Here is a 20,102-nt window from a genome sequence, read left to right on the forward strand (position 1 = left end):
TTTGTTCAGGCACAAGACAGCTCTCTGAAGAGAGAAAGGTTGAACTAGGCCTCAAGAGTGCTCTTTCTCTCCATTTAAGTACAAGCAAAAATCCATCCAAGAACACCTCAGTGTCGAGCCTGTAGACAAACGGGCTTTAGCCTCAATCTCCCTGAGGTAGTCTAGCCTGTTCAGGGATTTTAGGATCCATTTTTCCAGAGTGGTGTTGGGAAGGAGCTGGGTTTAGAATTTTGGATTTCTGACTCCCAGTCTTCATAGGTCACACCAGAATGGAGTTACTCCAATGCCTCAGAGCAAGGGCTGAGATTCTGACTAGCAATCCATTGTGTATATATGTACATGCTTATTATTCTACTTATTTTATTAATAATGTGTATATATCTATAATTCTATTTATTAATACTGATGCTATTGATGCCTATCTACTTGTTTTGTTTTCTGTCTCCCCCCTTCTAGACTGTGAGCTTGTTGCTGGGTAGGGATTGTCTCTGTTGCCGAGTTGTACTTTCCAAGTGCTTAGTACAGTGGTCTGTACACAGTAAGCACTCAGTAAATACGATTGAATGAAGGAATGAAATAAAAAACACTCTTCTGTGCCAAAGTCCCGGAAAGCAGGCTAGGGACCTGGTTTAAAGACGAGCTTGGGAGTCATGACTTGGATGCTAATCCCAACTCCACTTGTCTACTGTGTGATTTTGGGCAAGTCACTTCATTTCTCTGTACCTCAGTTCCCTCATGTAAAATGGGATTAAGACTGTAAGCCCCATGTGCAACAGGGACTGTGTCCAACTTGATTGTCTTGTATCTACCCCAGCACTCAGTACAGTGTCTGGCACAAGGTAAGTGTTTAAAAAATACTATAAAAATCCCCCAAAACCTGACGACCTTTTATCTATCCCAGTGCTTAGAACAGTAAGAGCTCAACACATACGACAATTATTACTATTATCGTTATAAGACTCAAGTTTCTTAGAACCACAAATGTGTCCCCTAGGGCTGGAGGGAGGTGCCTTTACCATTCTGAGGAAGGATGAACAGCTCCTCTGTGACCTGCCGCTTGAGCCGGCTATCATTCAGGGCTGGGATGCTGACGGGAGTGGCCTCCTCGGCAACTTTCAGGCTGTAATCGGTGTAGTTGATGACCTCTGGAGCAGTTACTGCTGGCTTTGGCCCATAGATATCAGGGAACTTCAGGAGGGCCCGAGGCTGCACAGGTTCTGTCGATTTTTTAACATTGAACTGTAATACAAACCATTCAGATTAATAATATCCCGGCCCTTTCAGCTGCCCAAGGATCCTCTATGTAGCACCGAGGGGACATTCATTCATTCAGTCATTCATTCAATTGTATTTATTGAGCGTTTACTGTGTGCAGAGCACTGTACTGAGCACTTGGGAGAGTACAATATAACAGACATTCCTTGACAACGAGTTTACAGTCTATCACCACAGCACTTACATAATAATGATGGCATTTGTTAAGCGTTTACTATGTGCAAAGCACATATGTAGAAGCACGTATGTAGAAACATATGTTTAAATCATAGGTTATAAAATATTTATGTCTGTCCCTCTACACTTTAGAGCTCATTATGGACAGAGAACGTGTCTGCTAATTCTGTTGTATTGTACTCTCCCAAGTGCCTGGTACAGTGCTCTGCACACAGTATGAGCTCAACAAATATCATTGATTGATTGATTTATTGATCACCACTACCCTGTGGAGGACAAAGACAGGACTCATCTGATGACACAGGCAGTACATAGAGTAGGACTGCAGGACAGGAAAGTAGGAATGGGGAATAGCATCCCAACCGCAGGCAAGAAAATGAGCCCATTCCAAACTGGTCTGGTCTACACCCTCTAACACCAGTGGTCTTCTCAAGACATGACAACTTTGCAAGTGGCACAATTCCCCAGATGCCATTGCATCTGTAGACACCAACGGAGCCTCTTCGCTTTACTTCACTTTTCTCAATATTTTTGAGCAAATTCATTCCCTTCAGGGGAGAACAATCTCATATTACTCCAGGCTGAGGGATGTTGACACATCACTGATGTGACATTCATTCATTCATTCATTCATTCATTCAATCATATTTATTGAGCATTTACTGTGTGCAGAGCACTGTACTAAGCGCTTGGGAAGTACAAGTTGGCAACATATAGAGACGGTTCCTACCCAACAGTGGGTTCACAGTCTAGAAGGGGGAGACAGAGAACAAAACAAAACATATTAACAAAATAAAATAAATAGAATAAATATGTACAAATAAAATAAATAAGTAAATAGAGTAATAAATACATACAAACATATATACATATATACAGGTGCTGTGGGGAGGAGAAGGAGGTAAGGTGGGGGGGATGGAGAGGGATAGGAGGGGGAGAGGAAGGAGGGGGCTCAGTCTGGGAAGGCCTCCTGGAGGAGGTGAGCTCTCAGTAGGGCCTTGAAGGGAGGAAGAGAGTTTGCTTGGCTGATGTGGGGAGGAAGGGCATTCCAGGCCAGAGGGATGACGTGGGCCGGGGGTCGACGGCGGGACAGGCGAGAATGAGGCACAGTGAGAAGATTAGTGGCAGAGAAGCGGAGGGTGAGGGCTGGGCTGTAGAAGAAGAGAAGGGAGGTAAGGTAGGAGGGGGTGAGGTGATGGACAGCCTTGAAGCCGAGGGTGAGGAGTTTCTGCCTGATGCGTAGGTTGATTGGTAGCCACTGGAGATTTTTGAGGAGGAGAGTAACATGCCCAGAGCGTTTCTGGACAAAGATAATCTGGGCAGTGGTGTGAAATACGGATTGAAGTTGGGAGAGACAGGAGGATGGGAGATCGGAGAGGAGGCTGATACAGTAATCCAGACAGGATAGGAGCTATACTGTGAGCCCACTGTTGGGTAGGGACTGTCTCTATATGTTGACAACCTGTACTTCCCAAGTGCTTATCTGCACACAATAAACACTCAATAAATGCGAATGAATGAATGAATGAGAGCTTGAACGAGCAGGGTAGCTGTTTGGATGGAGAGGAAAGGGCGGATCTTGGCAATGTTGCGAAGGTGAGACCGGCAGGTTTCGGTGACAGATTGGATGTGAAGGGTGAACGAGACAGCGGAGTCAAGGATGACACCAAGGTTGCAGGTTTGTGAGACGGGAAGGATGATAGTGCCGTCAACAGTGAACACAGCATCCATTTTCACTCTGTTAATCTCCCCCAACTGGTTCCAACTGGTTCTCTTTTCTCATGTTGGATTTTAGCTATGTTGCTTGAAATTTGGGGGCACCACTTCCTTCTACCTCTCCTTAATCTTTTTCACCAGGTGCTGAGGATCACAGAAGGTAAAAAGGAGATGGGAGTGAAGGGGATTAGGCGCGACGGCCTGGGAGTCCAGGAATTTGTTTCCAACTCTGTCAGCGGTGTTCTAGGCGAGAGTAGTTTTTAAAGAATGGCCCACTAGATGCCTCCTTTTGTTTTCTATCCCCTTCTTGATAAGTGTTCACCACTGGGCAGACCTTTCGGGCAGTAGTGATTTAAGAGAATGGCCTACAGTGGCTCAGACTTTTCCTCTGTCCCCAGCCACGATCGTAACTGTCATCCAAGCCTATCATCAGGAAGTGATCATTTCAGCCCTCACCGGTGGGTGGATTTCTTGTTTCACATCTGCTTCATCAATTAGATCTAAAACATCCCGTGGCAGTGTTTGGCAAATAGTAAGCTTAACAAGTACCATACAACAAACAAACAAACAAACAATTTGTTCCAGGTCCTCTAACCTGGCAGTGAGGCCCCTGTCAATTTGGATGTGAGACCCCAAGCTTTTTTTCAGTACCTAGGAAGGGAGAGAGAAGGACGAGTGGAAAGAACTCGAGAGAAGACTGTGTTGCTAACTGCACTGGTTAACAGAACCAGAGTGGCAAGGGTAGGAATGTGCTCAGCTGGCAGTATTTAGCCTCCTACTCTTTTCCACTTTCCTTGGACGTAACTTCTCTAGATCTGGCAGAGACCTGTTAAGGTGGCAGCATCCTGGGCAAAGGGAGCCCAGAGCCCAGTTCACTGGAACCTGTCAGTTCTCTTCTGTGTCTCCCTTGCACTGTGTCTCCTCACCCTTGCACTCTATTCACCCATCTCCAGTCCCACAGCACTTCTGTACATATCCATAATTTATTTATTTATATTAATGTATGTATCCCTTCTAGACTGTAGGCTCATTGTGGGCAGGGAATGGGTCTACCAACTCTATTATATTGTACTCTCCCGAGCTCTTGGTACACTGCTCTGCACACAGTAAGTACTCAATAAATACGATTGATTGGTTGATTCTCCAGGATATTTAAGCTTGGGAGGTAGTAAGGCAGGGGTTTATTTCCCAGCCAAACGACCTCCTGAAGAATCCCACTTTATTTGCACATTCGGTTACTGTATATTCCCAGGCCAAGAAGAAATCAACAAAAAAGGCATCAGCACTTCAAGGATCTTCTCAATGCACCTTCCACCTCTGAGGATGGCACATTAGTGGAAAGAGCCCGGGCTTGGGAGTCAGAGATCATGGGTTCTAATCCTGGCTCTGCCACATGTCTGCTGTGTGACTTTGGGCAAGTCACTTAACTTCTCTGAACTTCAGTTATCTCATCTGTAAAATGGGGATTAAGACTGTGAGCCCCACGTGAGACAACCTGAGCACCTTGTATCCCCCCCAGTGCTTAGAATAGTGCTTCACACATAGTAAGTGCTTAACAAATGTCCTCCTCATCATCATCATGATGAAGAATATTTAACTGGCCAACAACTGAAGACCTAGATTTCCCTCCAACAGACCACTAATGTAAGCTCTTTGAGGGGTGAGATCTTGTCTACAAATTCTATTGTATTATATTCTCCAAGGTGCTTAGTACAGTACACACAGTCAGCACTTAATAAATTCCACTGACTGCGAACACAATACCACAGTTAGAGGTAGAGCTCCTGAATCTGATGACCTATAGATAGGGAGGAAATATTGCTCGCAAGATCCTAGCCAGTCTCAGACTGACTACTGAATAAAATATAATAATAATAATAACAACAATATTAAGTGCTCACTAGGTACTAAGCACTAAGAGCTAGGGTAGATACAAGAGAATCAGGTTGGACACAGTCCAGGTCCTACATGGGGCTCACAGTCAAAGGAGGAGAGACAGCAAGTATTGAGTCCCCATTTTACAGATGAGGAAACTGAGGCACAGAGAAGTTAAGTGTCTTGCCCAACGTTACCCCTCAGGTAAGTGGCAGAACTGGGATTGGAATTCAGGTCCTCTGACTCCTAGCGCAGGGCTCTTTCCATCAGGCCACACTGCTCCTTAGCCACGCACTACCAGTGTGACATCCCAACTTCTAACCAGAGTGGGGCACAGGGGTCATGTTCTTTATTGCAAGACAGATAGAGTGGGAATAGCAAGCAACATCCAAGCCTGTATAAGGTGCTTCTAGACCTTACAAGAACACTTGCCGTGCCCAGCACATCTTGGCTGTGGCACATACTAAAAAAGTTTGGCTGCCCTGAAAATTCAGCACAATGTTAAGACCACTCCATGAAAATATGGAATCGGAGGGGTCTTGTCTGTTCCTCTTCCTGTCACCCACGGAGTAAAGTGGAGTTGTGTTCAAGTCCACCCTTGGTCAGTTTTCTCTGCCCGACCAAGCTAGGGGCCCATGTCAACAGAATCTGGAAGCTGGCATCAGAATACCATTCCAATGCCCTTGGAAACTCTTTCAATTTAGGACAAGAACATCACTAAAAGACCCTGCACATTCAGGAGGTCGTATAAGCTGTTAACTGGACTCACACAGAGTCTTAAAAACTGCTTAGGAGTGAAAAAAACAGCTGGAGAGAATCCTGCTTTTAGTCGAGAGACATAGTTGCAAAGGGCTGGCTTCTACTTCATTCATTCATTCATTCAATCAATCACATTTATTGAGCACTTACTGTGTGCAGAGCACTGTACTAAGCACTTGGGAAGTACAAGTCGGCAACATATAGAGACATTCCCTACCCAACAACGGGCTCCATTCATGGTGGAGTTCCTCAGTTTGTTTAATTGAATCAGAGTACTTGAAAATGTCAAACTGTTTTCTCAAAGCTACTTTAGATAGCAAACCCAAGGTATTTCTTGAGAAGGGCATCATTCATTCAATCAATCAGTGGTATTTATTGAGCACTTACTGTGTGCAGGGCACCGTACTATGAGCTTAAAAGTGTACAGTACAAGTAGAGCTGGGAGACCCAATCCCTGCCCACAAGGAGTTTCAATCAATGGGAAGCAGTGTGGCCTAGTGGAAAAAGCCCAGGCCTGGGAGTGAGAGGGCCTGGGTTCTAAAACCGGCTTTTCCACTTTCCTGCTGTGTGAACTTGAGTAAGTAATTTAACTTCTCTGAGCCTCAGTTTCCTCAACTGTAAAATGGAGATTACCTGTCTGCCCTTCTCCTTAGACTTGAGCCCAACGTGGGACAGGGATTAATCCTGGTTAACTGGTATCTAACCCAGCCCTTCGAACAGTGCTTGACACATAGTGAGCACTTTGTCTTGTCTTGTTTCCAACCCATAGCGACACCACGGACACATCTCTCCCAGAGTGCTCCGCTCTCCAACTGCAATCATTCTGGTAGTGTATCCACAGAGTTTTCTTTGTAAAAATATGTAAGTGGTTTACCATTGCCGCCTTCTGTACAGTAAATGCGAGTCTCCATTCTTGACGCTCTCCCATGCTGCTGTTGCCCAGCATGGGTGAGTTTTGACTTGTAGCAGAGTGCCTTCCACTCACTATCCACTGACCAAGCTAGGAATGAAATGGGTAGGCCCCTGCTTGACTCTCCCTCTCATAGCTGAGACTGGTAGAGTACTGGAAACGCTCCAGGAGCAACCCTGAGAGACTGGTAAGCACTTTACAGATACAATAATAATAATAGGAGTATTCAGTCTAGAAGGAAGAGCCTACCCATAATACTCTGCCTCATTGCATAAAACTTGCTTATGATTCATTTGCCTCCAGATAAGTGAGCTCTTCTTTTATTAATACCATTAATCACTCATTCAAAAGCTTTTTTCCCTTTGCCCTCTTGATTTTTAATGAAACCACTTCTGAGAATTTTCATTTTCAGATGAATATGGTTGAGGTTGGTAGTTTTCATCTTCCTCTGTATACTTATTTATATTCCTGTCTCTTGCCAGAAATATGTTTACTATTTATTTTATGCTAACTATATAAAAAGACCCTGCTTCTGTGGAGATTAACTGAGCGAGGACACTGTGTTCTAACTTTAAAAACTGAAATGGAGAGTTTCAATTAAAAGGCAGATCATGCATCACAAAAGACAGACTAGAATGACAAGGAAGATAATTTCACTTGGTTAATTAGGCGGCTGAAAGAAGATCCATAGAAGAATGTTTTCTGGGTCTATATTTTTTCTTTGGATTACGATCTGGCTGTTTTTGTTAGCTTTACAACTGGCTTCAGAAATTATGGCTTCTTTCACTTAAAAATGAAATTTAATTGTACTATTAGTTCAAGATGGCCTATGCTTGTTGATTAAAGTGTTTTGGAAACTAACAGGAAATTAAGGATTTTCCAACAACACACAGTGTGGAAGAAATGGTTGTACAAAGTCACTGGTCTGGGCACTCGGACTCTAATGGGGGTTTTCTTTAATAATAATAATAACGATGGTATTTGTTAAGCGCTTACTATGTGTGAAGCACTGTTCTAAGAGCTGGGGTTGATACAAGGTAATCAGGTTGTCCCACGTGGGGCTCACAGTCTTAATCCCCATTTTACAGATGAGGTAACTGAGGCACAGAGAAGTGAAGTGACTTGCCCCAAATCACACAGCTGGTAAGTGAAGGAGCCGGGATTAGAAACCACGACCTCTGACTCCCAAGCCCGGGCTCTTACCACTAAGCTACGCTGCTTCTCTTTACCATGAGGTTCATCAAGAACCCAAGCCATGCATTTTAGGAGAATCAAAAATTTCATTTTGATCAATCCAATTACCTTATCATAGCCAAGGCTAAACTAACAAAATTATTCTCACCATTCAGACCTCGCAAAAGACTTTTACTTCAGTGATCTGTATAATTCAGGCAAAAGCAATTTATATTTGAAATAAGAGGATTGTTTGAGGCCAAAGTGAAAGGATTTTTGAGGTTTATTCACGTACCGTGGAAGCTGATTTTCCCATAATCTGAATCACGTGTTAAATGGGGAAAAAGATTTTGAGGCCACAGAAATAACCTATATGTCATAGCTGGCAGTTGCAGGGTAGGCATTGGAAATATACCCAGCTGCAGCAAGTACCCAGCAGTCCTTCTAGACTGTAAACTCCTGTGAGCAGGGAACGTTTTCTACGTGTCTACTATGATATATTCACTCAAACGCTTAGTACAGTGCTCTGCACACAGTAAGCTCTCAATAAATACCACTGATTTATTGATTGATAGTCCCTCTGACAGATACCTGACCCTGTGAACCATGTCAACAGAGGGAGACTTTGGTTTGTTTTTTCTTTAAAATGCACTTTGCCACTTTCAAGCTAGTTCAGGAAGGTGAGGTTTCTATGTAGTCAGGAGAAATTCTGAGGATTCATGGTACTTACAAGATTTAAACTCTTTTCTCTAAAGCCTTTTTCTGCCAAGCAAAAGCATGACGACTGAAACCCATCCATTTTCAGGTTTAAGCTGCCAAGCTTAAGAGAGAAATTAGCAATCAATCAATCAATCATATTCATTTAGGGTTTACTGTGTGCAGAACATTGTATGAAGCGCTTGGGAGAATACAATATAACAGAGATGGTAGACGCATTCCCTGCCCACAAAGAGTTTACAGTCTAGAGGAGGACACAGACATTAGTGTAAATTACAAATGTACATAATTGGTGTAGGGTTGAGGAAGGGGTGAATAAAGGGAGCAAATCCAAGTGCAAGAGCTATGCAGAAGGGAGTGGGAGAAGAGGAAATGAGGACTTAGAGAAGGTCTCTTGGAGATGTTCCTTCAATAAGACTTTGAAGGTGGGGAGAGTGATTATCTGTTGCCTAGGAAGAGCAAGGGTGTTCTGGGCCAGAGGCAGGACATGGGTGAGATTTTGGAGGCGAGACAGATGAGACTGAGGTTGGGATTAGAGGAGCCAAGTGTGCAGGCAGGGTTGTAGTAGCGAGATGAGGTAGGAGGGGGAAAGATGATTGAGTGTCTTAAAGCCTACGGTAAGGAGTTTATATTTGATGTGGAGGTGGTTGGGCAATCACTGGAGATCCTTGAAGAGTGGGGAAACACGGAATGATCATTTCTGTAGAAAAATGATCCAGGCAGCAGGAGAAGTGGGGAGAGACAGGAGGCAGGGAGGTCAGCAAGGAGTCTGATGCAGTAATTAAGGTGGGATAGGATAAATGCTGGGATTAACATGGTAACTGTTTTGATGGAGAGGAAAGGGCAGATTTTAGAGATGTCGTAAAGGTTGAACTGACAGGATTTAGTGATAGATTGGATATGTGGGTTGAATGAGAGAGAAGAGGCAAAGATAATGCCACAGTTATGGGCTTGTGAGACAGGATAGATGATGGTGCTGTCTACAGTGATGGGAAAATCGGGGGAGGATAGGGTTTGGGTGACAAGATAAGGAATTCTGTTTTGGACATGTAAACTTCGAGGTGTCAGTGGAACATCCAAGTGGAGGTGTCTTGAAGACAAGAGGAAAGAGAGGGAGAGAGATCAAGGCTGGAGATGTAGATCTGGGAAATGTCCACATAGAGGTAGTAGTTGAAGCCTTGGGAGTGAATGAGTTCTCCGTGTGAGTGGGGGTAGATGGAGAATAGAAGGAGTGAACCTTGTGGGACTCCCACAGTTAGAGGGTGGGAGGCAGAGTACTGAATGCCGGAAATTAAGATAGCTCAGGCACTGTACTCTGGTCATTTGGAGAATGGGTTCCCCAGAATTTGTGGGGGAGATGCTAGGCAGCTGCATTAGCTCAGAGAATTTTCTGCACAGCCAATATAATTTTCTCCAAATCCTAAAAAAGTGCAGATAGTACCAACTGAGCAAAGTACCAACTGAACAAAGTCTATATCTGTCTCTCTGACTTTCTCTGTCTCCTATTATGGTCTCTCTCACCTGCTGCCTTTCAGAATCATAGACTTGGTCAAAACATTTCTAATCATTGAAAGTTCAAAAAAAAAGTCCAAGGCCACTGGAAAGAGAAAATGAAAAGCATTTCTGAACCACTGAATCAAAGGATAAAAAAAAAAAACCCAGCTATGAATGTAGGCACTTGCAGGCTGTGGTTGAAGTTGCCTCTTCAAAGGCGAAATCTGAGGGGAAATACACAGCTGGAGCCTGCAGGTTTGCTCCTTGCCCTGAATCGGAACGCCACGACTGTGGGTACCAATTAAATATCATTTCCTGGGCTCCTAAGGATGCGTGGCATCTCTGACTGTGGAAGGTGCTGTTCTTCACTCAGAAATAATCTAGGCTAATTTATTGCTAAAAAATTCTTACAGCCCTTCTGTGTTGCTAAGCAACCAGCCAAAACATGTTTACCATGAAAACGGTCCAGCCAAGGGAGTTGAGACTGAACCCACATTTCTGAAGGCTTTCAAGGAGGTGTGCCAATCAGTGTGAAGCCTTCCACCGCAGGGAGGCTATTTTGCTGCTGGACTGAAAGAGGGACAGTTCTTTAGAGAACACTGGTCGGTGCAATCAAAGCCAGGGTGGCCCACTTAATTGAAGAGACCCGCTTTAAATGGGACCCGTAGGTGTCTCTGGTTAGGCTTTTGTACGTGTGAATGGAGCAAGGAAATTATGCTGGGTCCCAGGAGTCTTGTGAAAATAGTAGCTTAAAGGAGAAGCCACCAAAAAAGAAAAAAAAAACCCACAAAGAACCTTCCAATTTTCAAAAAGCTTTAGAGAAAGTGTCTAAAGGAAGCATGTACAAAAACTTGGTAGCCATAACGTGACGTTTTAGGGAGCAAGGGGGAGGGGAGGGTTGATGGAGAAACATGAAATCAAATCTAGAAGTCCAGTTCTTTTGTACATTTAGAAGCAAAATAGGCAGAACAGAGGTATTCACTAATCATAAAGTTAAACACTAGACTAGTTGAGTCAAAGACTGGAGTCCCAAGTCTTTTCAGAAAGAAACAAAGGAACTTAAGACTGGGGCTGGGAACATGTCTATACGGTTGAGGAAATGCACAGTGGAATGAAGAATAAAATGGTTCATTCTCTCTCTAATGGGAAAGAAATTTCTCCCCCTGTGACCTATTGTGTACCTTCTTGGGGTCCAGGATGAGACAGGAACAGAGTCTCCAAAGTCCAATTCTGTTTTGGGTTGAGCCCAAGAAAAAGAGCACAAAATGAGCAGCTTTGAGGTCAAAGAGTGGTTTCCTCCAAAGGAAGATTGAAGGATGAATTCATCCATTTTTGGATGAAGCGGCACCATGGTCTGAGAGATACTTGATAGCGCAGAGGAAGGAGACAGTTGTTTGAGGAGGTCAATATCAACCGACTTTCACTTTTTAAAATAATATTTGTGAAGTGCTTACTATGGGTCAAGCACTGTTCTAAGCACTGGGATAAATACAAGTTAATCAGATTGGACGAATTCCTGTCCCATGTGAGGCTCACAGTGGGGACAATCATACGTATGTATGTGTAGATAGTCATTCTTAGTACTTGAAGACATAGCTGATGACAAAAATCACCTATGAGTGCGTGTGTGATCGAAAAGACCAGTGTGGGACCCATGGATGTGGCTTAACTGGGATGCCTAGGAAACAGAATTCTGTGACCTCTGGATTGCCAACACAAACCTTTGGTTGTGTGGATGGCTTCCCTGGTTTGGCTGCCGGCTGTTGTTGCTGTTAGTGATATTTGTTACACATTTAGTATGTGTCAAACACTGTTCTAAACCCCAGGGTAGATGCAAGCCAATTAGGTTGGACACAGTACCTCATTCACAAGGGGCTCACAGTCTAAGTAGGTAGGTGAACAGGAGAACTGAAGCACAGAGAAGTTGTGTCTTGCCCAGGGTCACACAGCACGCAATTGACAAATCTGGGATTAGAACCCAGCTCCTCTGATTCCCAAGCCTGTGCTCTTTCCACCAGGCCATGCCGCTGACTCAACCCCTCTCTTAATTTAGACTTACTGTCATCGGGTAATGCTTGGCTGATTCAGGGAACAGTATAAGCAGTGTTGCTCAGTGGAAAGAGCACGGGCTTTGGAGTCAGAGGTCATGGGTTCAAATCCCTGCTCTGCCAACTGTCAGCTGTGTGACTTTGGACCAGTAACTAAACTTTTCTGTGCCTCAGTTACCTCATCTGTAAAATGGGGATTAAAACTGTGAGCCCCCCGCGGGACAACCTGATCACCCTGTAACCTCCCCAGCACTTAGAACAGTGCTTTGCACATAGTAAGAGCTTAACAAATACTATTATTATTATTATTATTATTATTGCATGTCTTGTTGTGGGTGTGCCTCTAAGGTGCAGTCATTTTCATAGAGCAAATCTTGAATGATGATGGTCCCTGGATGATGCTCTACTCTGTTGAATTGAAAGAGTCTCCCAGAGGTGCGGAAGTGTATTTTATTACCTACATCCAGGACTCCTGTTGCGTCTTTCAGGATGGCTGCATATCCCTGCCATGATTCCACTGGCGATGGGGAAAGGGACAGCTCTAACCAGCCAGCCTGGCATGAAAGTTTCAGAACCTCCATTATTTTTTCAGAGCAGACAGATTTGCTAAATTCCATAGCCCGGACCAATGATGCTATTGTATACTTTCATTAGGTCTATGAAAGATCGGGTGGAGGTTCCAGTGTTGTTCTTTACACTTTTCCTGGATCTAACATGCCGCAAACATCATGTTTGCCGTACCACACTGTGATCTGAAGTCACGTTATGATTCTAGGATGCTTCCTGAAGACCTCTGACCACTTCCCAAAGCAATTTTGGGCTAACTACTAATCATAAGAATTGTGGTATTTGTTCATTCATTCATTCAATCATAATTACTGACTGTGAAGCACTATACTAAGTGCTTGGGAGGGTACAATATAACAATAAACAGACACATTCCCTGTCCACAATGAGTTTACAGTCTGGAGATGAGCTTACAGTCTGAAGTGCTTACTATTCATTCACTGTACTATGCACTTGGGAAGTACAAGTCGGCAACATAATAATGATGCCATTTGCTCATCGCTTACTATGTGCAAAGCACTGTTCTAAGCACTGGGTGATCAGGTTGTCCCACATGGGGCTCACAATCTTAATCCCCATTTTACAGATGAGGGAACTGAGGCCCAGAGAAATGAAGTGACTTGCCCAGGGCCACACAGCTGACAATTGGCGGAGCCGGAATTTGAACCCACAACTTCTGACTCCCAAGCCCGGGCTCTGTCCACTAAGCCATGCTGCTACTATGTGCCAAGCGTTGGACTAAGTCCTGGCTTAGATATAAGATAATCAAGTCATACAGTCTCTGTCCCAAATGGGGCTCCCAGTCTCAGGGGGAGGGAGAACAAACCCCCATTATACAGATGAGGAAACTAAGGCACGGAGAACTTGAGTGCCTTGGCCACAGTCACACAGCAGGTGAGGGGCAAAGCTGGAACTAAAACCCAGGAACTCTGATTCTCTGGTCCACACTCTTTCCACTAGAATATGATGCTTCAGACACATCCAGACAGCCAGTGCAAAAGCCAGATTTCTAAACAACACCACCTCCTGAACCCAAAACAATGGCCAGTCCTCCTTTCAGCCACTCAAGGTAAGGCAAGAAAATGTCTGGAGCCCACATTAGTCGATGCTCTTGATAACTCCCAGCCAACCAGCCTGGACACTCATCCAAAGGCTAAAAAAGGCTAACTGACCGATGGAGAATGGTCAATGAAGTTTATTTAGCACTTACTATGTGCAGGGCACTGTACTAAGTGCTTGGATGAGTACAATAAGCAGAATTAGCAGATACATTCCCCCCAAGTGAGCAAGCCCACAAAGAGTTTACAGTCTAGAGGAGGAAGAGATCCAGGCACTGTATGATTTTAAATCATTTTCAGCAGCAGGACCAGATTTGGGTGCAGGTGACCCAGGCTACCCCTGGAGATGCCAGGCCTGGTGAACACCCAGACTGGAGGTGCCAGTCACGAGCCTCCCATTGGTGAGATGAAATGAATACAGTCATGCCATCAGATCCCTAATAAAACTGGCAGCCCCGCTTTGTTGATAGGATGGCTGTTTAAATCAAAGAATGTTTTATCTGCTTGTATTGAACTCTCCGAAGTGCTTTTAGCAATAATAATAATAATAATAATGGCATTTATTAAGCGCATACTATGTGCAAAGCACTGTTCTAAGTGCCGGGGAGGTCACAAGGTGATCAGGTTGTCCCACGGGGGGCTCACAGTCTTAACCCCCATTTTACAGATGAGGTAGCTGAGGCCCAGAGAAGTTAAGTGACTTGCCCAAAGTCACACAGCTGACAAGTGGCGGAGCCGGGATTTGAACCCATGACCTCGGACTCCAAAGCCCGGGCTCTTTCCACTGAGCCACGCTGCTTCTCTGTACAGTGCAGACAACTGAACCTAGTACAGTGCTCTGCTCACCTCCTCCAGGAGGCCGTCCCAGACTGAGCCCCCTCCTTCCTCTCCCCCTCTTCCCCCTCTCCATCCCCCCCCCGCCTTACCTCCGTCCCTTCCCCACAGCACCTGTATATATGTATATATGTTTGTACGTATTTATTACTCTATTTATTTTACTTGTACGTATCTATTCTATTTATTTTATTTTGTTAATATGTTTTCTTTTGTTCTCTGTCTCCCGCTTCTAGACTGTGAGCCCACTGTTGGGTAGGGACCGTCTCTATATGTTGCCAACTTGTACTTCCCAAATGCTTAGTACAGTGCTCTGCACACAGTAAGCGCTCAATAAATACGATTGAGTGATTGATTGATAGTAAGAGCTCAATAAATACCACTAATTGATTCCAGTCTCACCACTCATTCATTCAATCGTATTTACTGAGCGCTTACTGTGTGCAGAGCACTGTACTAAGCACTTGGGAAGTACAAGTCGGCAACATACAGAGACGGTCCCTGCCCGACAACGGGCTCAGCAGTCAGGACATTCCACTCTAAGGATGTTGTCCTGGTCTCTCTTCCCTGTCCTTTTAGGGGAAGGGGAAAGATGCCTCACCAGTCAGCTGGGGGAGCGTTCCCAAGGGCCCTGCGCAAGTTTGACCCACTGCCCCCCTTGGGTGCTGGCATAATAGGTGAGTCCTTTGGAGGGCAAGAGGTGCCATTTAGCTTTGGGGTGGCCCTGATCAGCAGCTCTGGGAGCTCATTCCCCTACAACTAGACTTCCTGGGATTCCTGCTCCTGAGCATCAACTGGTCACTCCCCAAAGGTGATCGTAGAACAAAACCCATTTCCTTGCCCTGGGGCTACCCAGAATGACAAGTGTCAGCAGTATTTTGGGACCACAGGGCAATCAATCAATCAATCAATCATATTTATTGAGCGCTTACTATGTGCAGAGCACTGTACTAAGCGCTTGGGAAGTACAAATTGGCAACACATAGAGACAGTCCCTACCCAACAGTGGGCTCACAGTCTAAAAGGGGGAGACAGAGAACAAAACCAAACATACCAACAAAATAAAATAAATAGGATAGAAATGTACAAGTAAAATAAATAAATAAATAGAGTAATAAATATGTGCAACCATATATACATATATACAGGTGCTGTGGGGAAGGGAAGGAGGTAAGATGGGGGGATGGAGAGGGGGACGAGGGGGAGAGGAAGGAAGGGGCAGACTCCAGGGAGACCATGGAGTTCATTATATGAGGTTTTTCTCTGAAGCTGGAAGCAGATGGGATAAAATCGCAGACCAGTCCTAAAATCCTAGACTCCTATGTCTGGCAGAATCCTTAAGAATCCCCCCACCCACTAAATCTGGGTGAAAATGCAAACTACCTAAAAGCTTTCCTTAAAAATCTCCAGGGGAATCCTTAGGCTTTCTCTCTCCTGAGCCACAGGTAACTTCAACCTTCCCAGACTGAGCCCCCTCCTTCCTCTCCTCCTTCTCCCCCTCCCCGCCCCGGCCTTACCTCCTTTCCTTCCCCACAGCACCTGTATATATGTATATATGTTTGTACGTATTTATTACTCTATTTATTCATTTATTTTATTTGTACATATTTATTCTATTTATTTTATTTTGTTCATATGTTTTGTTTTGTTGCCTGTCTCCCCCTTCTAGACTGTGAGCCCGCTGTTGGGTAGGGACCGTCTCTGTTGCCAACTTGGACTTCCCAAGCGCTTAGTACAGTGCTCTGCACACAGTAAGCGCTCAATAAATACGATTGAATGAATGAATTAATGATATGCACACACACCCCCTCCCCCAGCCCTAGCCTAAATCCCCCCTGCTGCAGTTTCACGATTTTCAACTTCCAGAGGTTCTGAGGAATGGCAAGCGCATTTCACCAGGTAAATGAGTCGGCTCCCTTTCTGGAGGGTAGTTTAAGCTTCCTGAAATCCTAGTTATCCGGCTACCCTCCCTCCCTCCATGCAAGTCTTTAGCCTGTATCCTTTGCTCCCTGATTGATTGGAGGCTAACAGGGAACTGAACTCTCCCTATGTGATTCACCAGAAAACCCAGAGAGGGGTTTTCTTTCTTTGGGAAGGTGTGCCGCCCCTTTCTTTCCTTCCCTTTCACTTCCATCACCTGCACCTCTCCCTTAGGACAGCCTCGCTTCCTCCCACCCTCTCCTACTCCGCGGTCACGTCTCCCTACAACGCCGTCTCCCCCCCACCACCAGAAAGGATGCTGCAAATCATTCATTCATTCATTCAATTGTATTTATTGAGCACTTATTGTGTGCAGAACACTGCACTAGTGCTCAGCGCTTAGAACAGTGCTTTGCACATAGTAAGAGCTTAAGAAATGCCATCATCATTATTATTATTATTACTAAGCACTTGGAAAGTACCAACCGGCAACATATAGAGACGGGCCCTACCCAAACGAGGGGCTCACAGTCTAGAAGGGGGAGCCAGACAACAAAACAAAACAAGTAGACAGGCGTCAAAACCATCAGAATAGATAGATAGACGTATAGCTATATACACATCATTAATTCATTCATTCAACCGTATTTATTGAGCGCTTACTGTGAGCAGAGCACTGTACTAAGTGCTTGTCATTAATAGAGCAACAAAGATGTACAAATGCTAGGGGAAGGGGGGAGGGCTGGGGGAATTCATTCATTCATTCAATCGTATTTATTGAGCGCTTACTGTGTGCAGAGCACTGTACTAAGCGCTTGGGAAGTACAAGTTGGCCACATATAGAGACGGTCCCTACCCAACAACAGGCTCACAGTTTAGAAAGGGGAGACAGACAACAAAACAAAACATGTGGACAGATGTCATCAGAATAAATAGAAGTAAAGCTAGATGCACATCATGGACAAAATAAATAGAATAGTAAATATGTACAAGTGAAATAAATAGAGTAATAAATCTGTACAAACATATATACAGGTAATGGGGGGGAGGAGGTAGGGCAGGGGGCTCACAGTCTAGAAGGGGGAGACAGGGGAGATGGGGAGGGGAGCCTGTTGTTGGGTTGGGACCGTCTCTATACGTTGCCGATTTGTATTTCCCAAGCGCTTAGTACAGTGCTCTGCACACAATAAGCACTTAATAAATGGGGATGAAGACTGTGAGCCCCCCGTGGGACAACCTGATCACCTTGTAACCTCCCCAGCGCTTAGAACAGTGCTTTGCACATAGTAAGCGCTTAATAAATTCATTCAATCGTATTTATTGAGCGCTTTCTGTGTGCAGAGCACTGTACTAAGCGCTTGGGAAATACAAATCGGCAACGTAGAGAGACGGTCCCTACCCAACAGCGGGCTCACAGTCTAGAGGGGGGAGACGGAGAACAAAACAAGACATATGAACAAAATAAAATAAGTAGAATAAATATGTACAAATAAAATAGAGTAATAAGTCCGTACCAACATATAGAGAATAAATGCCATCATCATCATCATCATCAATCGTATTTATTGAGCGCTTACAGTGTGCAAAGCACTGTACTAAGCGCTTGGGAAATACAAATCGGCAACGTAGAGAGACGGTCCCTACCCAACAGCGGGCTCACAGTCTAGAGGGGGGAGACGGAGAACAAAACAAGACATATGAACAAAATAAAATAAGTAGAATAAATATGTACAAATAAAATAGAGTAATAAGTCCGTACCAACATATAGAGAATAAATGCCGTCATCATCATCATCATCATCATCATCAATCGTATTTCTTGAGCGCTTACTGTGTGCAGAGCACTGTGCTAAGCGCTTGGGAAGTCCAAGTTGGCAACATCTAGAGACAGCCCCTACCCAACAGTGGGCTCACAAGGGGGGGACAGAGAACAGAACCAAACATACTAACAAAATAAAATAGCTAGAATAGATAGGTACAAGTAAGATAAATAAATAAATCATCATCATTACCATCAATTATTAATAACAAATATGGGCTCACAAGGGGGGGACAGAGAACAGAACCAAACATACTAACAAAATAAAATGAATAGAATAGATAGGTACAAGTAAGATAAATAAATCATCATTACCATCAATTATTAATAACAAATATGGGCTCACAAGGGGGGGGGGGACAGAGAACAGAACCAAACATACTAACAAAATAAAATAAATAGAATAGACAGGTACAAGTAAGATAAATAAATAAATCATCATCATTACCATCAATTATTAATAACAAATATGGGCTCACAAGGTGGGGGGACAGAGAACAGAACCAAACATACTAACAAAATAAAATAAATAGAATAGACAGGTACAAGTAAGATAAATGAATAAATCATCATCATCACCATCAATTATTAATAAGAAATATGGGCTCACAAGGGGGGGGGGGGACAGAGAACAGAACCAAACATACTAACAAAATAAAATAAATAGAATAGACAGGTACAAGTAAGATAAATCATCATCATCACCATCAATTATTAATAACAAATATGGGCTCACAAGGGGGGGGACAGAGAACAGAACCAAACATACTAACAAAATAAAATAAATAGAATAGACAGGTACAAGTAAGATAAATAAATCATCATCATTACCGTCAATTATTAATAACAAATACGGCCAACTGCGGTTAGCACAGTGCTCTGCACACAGTAAGCGCTCAATCGTCCATACGATTGAACGAATGAGTGATTGAATGAATGGCTGAATGTGGAGGAGCAGGGGGCCGGTACCCCTCGCCTCGTGCCCCGGGCATCCCGGGCATCCCGGGCATCCCAGGCGATGCCCCCACCTCCCCAGTGGCCTCGGGCAGCCCCGCGCCGTTACCGGCTGTCCGGGCTGCAGCACGCTGGGCTTGGGCTTCTCCTGGTCGTCGGGCTGTTTTTCGGAGCCCCCGTCCTTGGGGTGCATGTGCCTGCACAAGCAGGTGAAGCCACAGAGGGCCAGCAGGCTGGTGGCGGTGCCCAGGGTGGCGCCCAGGGCGATGATGGGCACGGACAGCACCATGCCTCTCGCACCCCCGGCCCGCTCCGCTCTGCTCGGCCGTGCCAGCCAGCGCCCCCTCGCGGCGGCCGACGGCTGCCCGGCCCGCTGGACTGCGCGTGCGCCGGCCGAGCGAGGCCCGAGCTCCGCTCCGCGCCCGGGGGGCGGGGCCGGAGGGTGACGTCACCAAAGGGGGCGTGGCCTTCTCGGAGCGCCGTGGGCGCCTGCCGCCCTCACCTTTCATTCATTCGTTCGTTCGTTCGTTCATTCATTCGTCCATTCATTCACTCGTTCATTCATTCACCGAGCCCCCTCCTTCCCCTCCCCCCTCCATCCCTCGTTCGTTCATTCATTCATTCGTTCGTTCATCAATCAATCAATCAATCAATCGTATTTATTGAGCGCTTACTGTGTGCAGAGCACTGTACTAAGCGCTTGGGAAGTACAAATTGGCAACATAGAGAGACGGTCCCTACCCAACCTTGGGCTCACAGTCTAAAAGGGGGAGACAGAGAAAAAAAACCAAACATACCAACAAAAT

The 20,102-nt window shown here is 44.9% G+C and overlaps 1 protein-coding gene and 1 non-coding gene across 2 annotated transcripts in view; both read right to left on the reverse strand.

Annotated features, from left to right (window-relative positions):
• Positions 1-19,607, reverse strand: part of SYT13 (synaptotagmin 13) — a 40,365-nt gene extending 20,758 nt beyond the window's left edge. Inside the window, exons 1-2 of the mRNA XM_038764672.1 lie at positions 19,406-19,607; positions 1,017-1,239 (exon numbers count right to left, since the gene is read on the reverse strand). Of these exons, the coding sequence (XP_038620600.1) occupies positions 1,017-1,239; positions 19,406-19,585 (403 nt within the window). The 5' untranslated portion in view covers positions 19,586-19,607. The remainder of the gene's footprint in view (positions 1-1,016; positions 1,240-19,405) is intronic.
• LOC119944258 lies at positions 6,761-6,898 on the reverse strand. Its single transcript, XR_005455754.1, has one exon. It is a non-coding gene; the product is annotated as a small nucleolar RNA SNORA7 (small nucleolar RNA).
• Positions 19,608-20,102: the final 495 nt, after the last annotated feature.

Source organism: Tachyglossus aculeatus, chromosome 22 (genome assembly GCF_015852505.1).
Source record: "Tachyglossus aculeatus isolate mTacAcu1 chromosome 22, mTacAcu1.pri, whole genome shotgun sequence".
In the NCBI taxonomy this organism is placed as follows: Eukaryota; Metazoa; Chordata; class Mammalia; order Monotremata; family Tachyglossidae; genus Tachyglossus; species Tachyglossus aculeatus.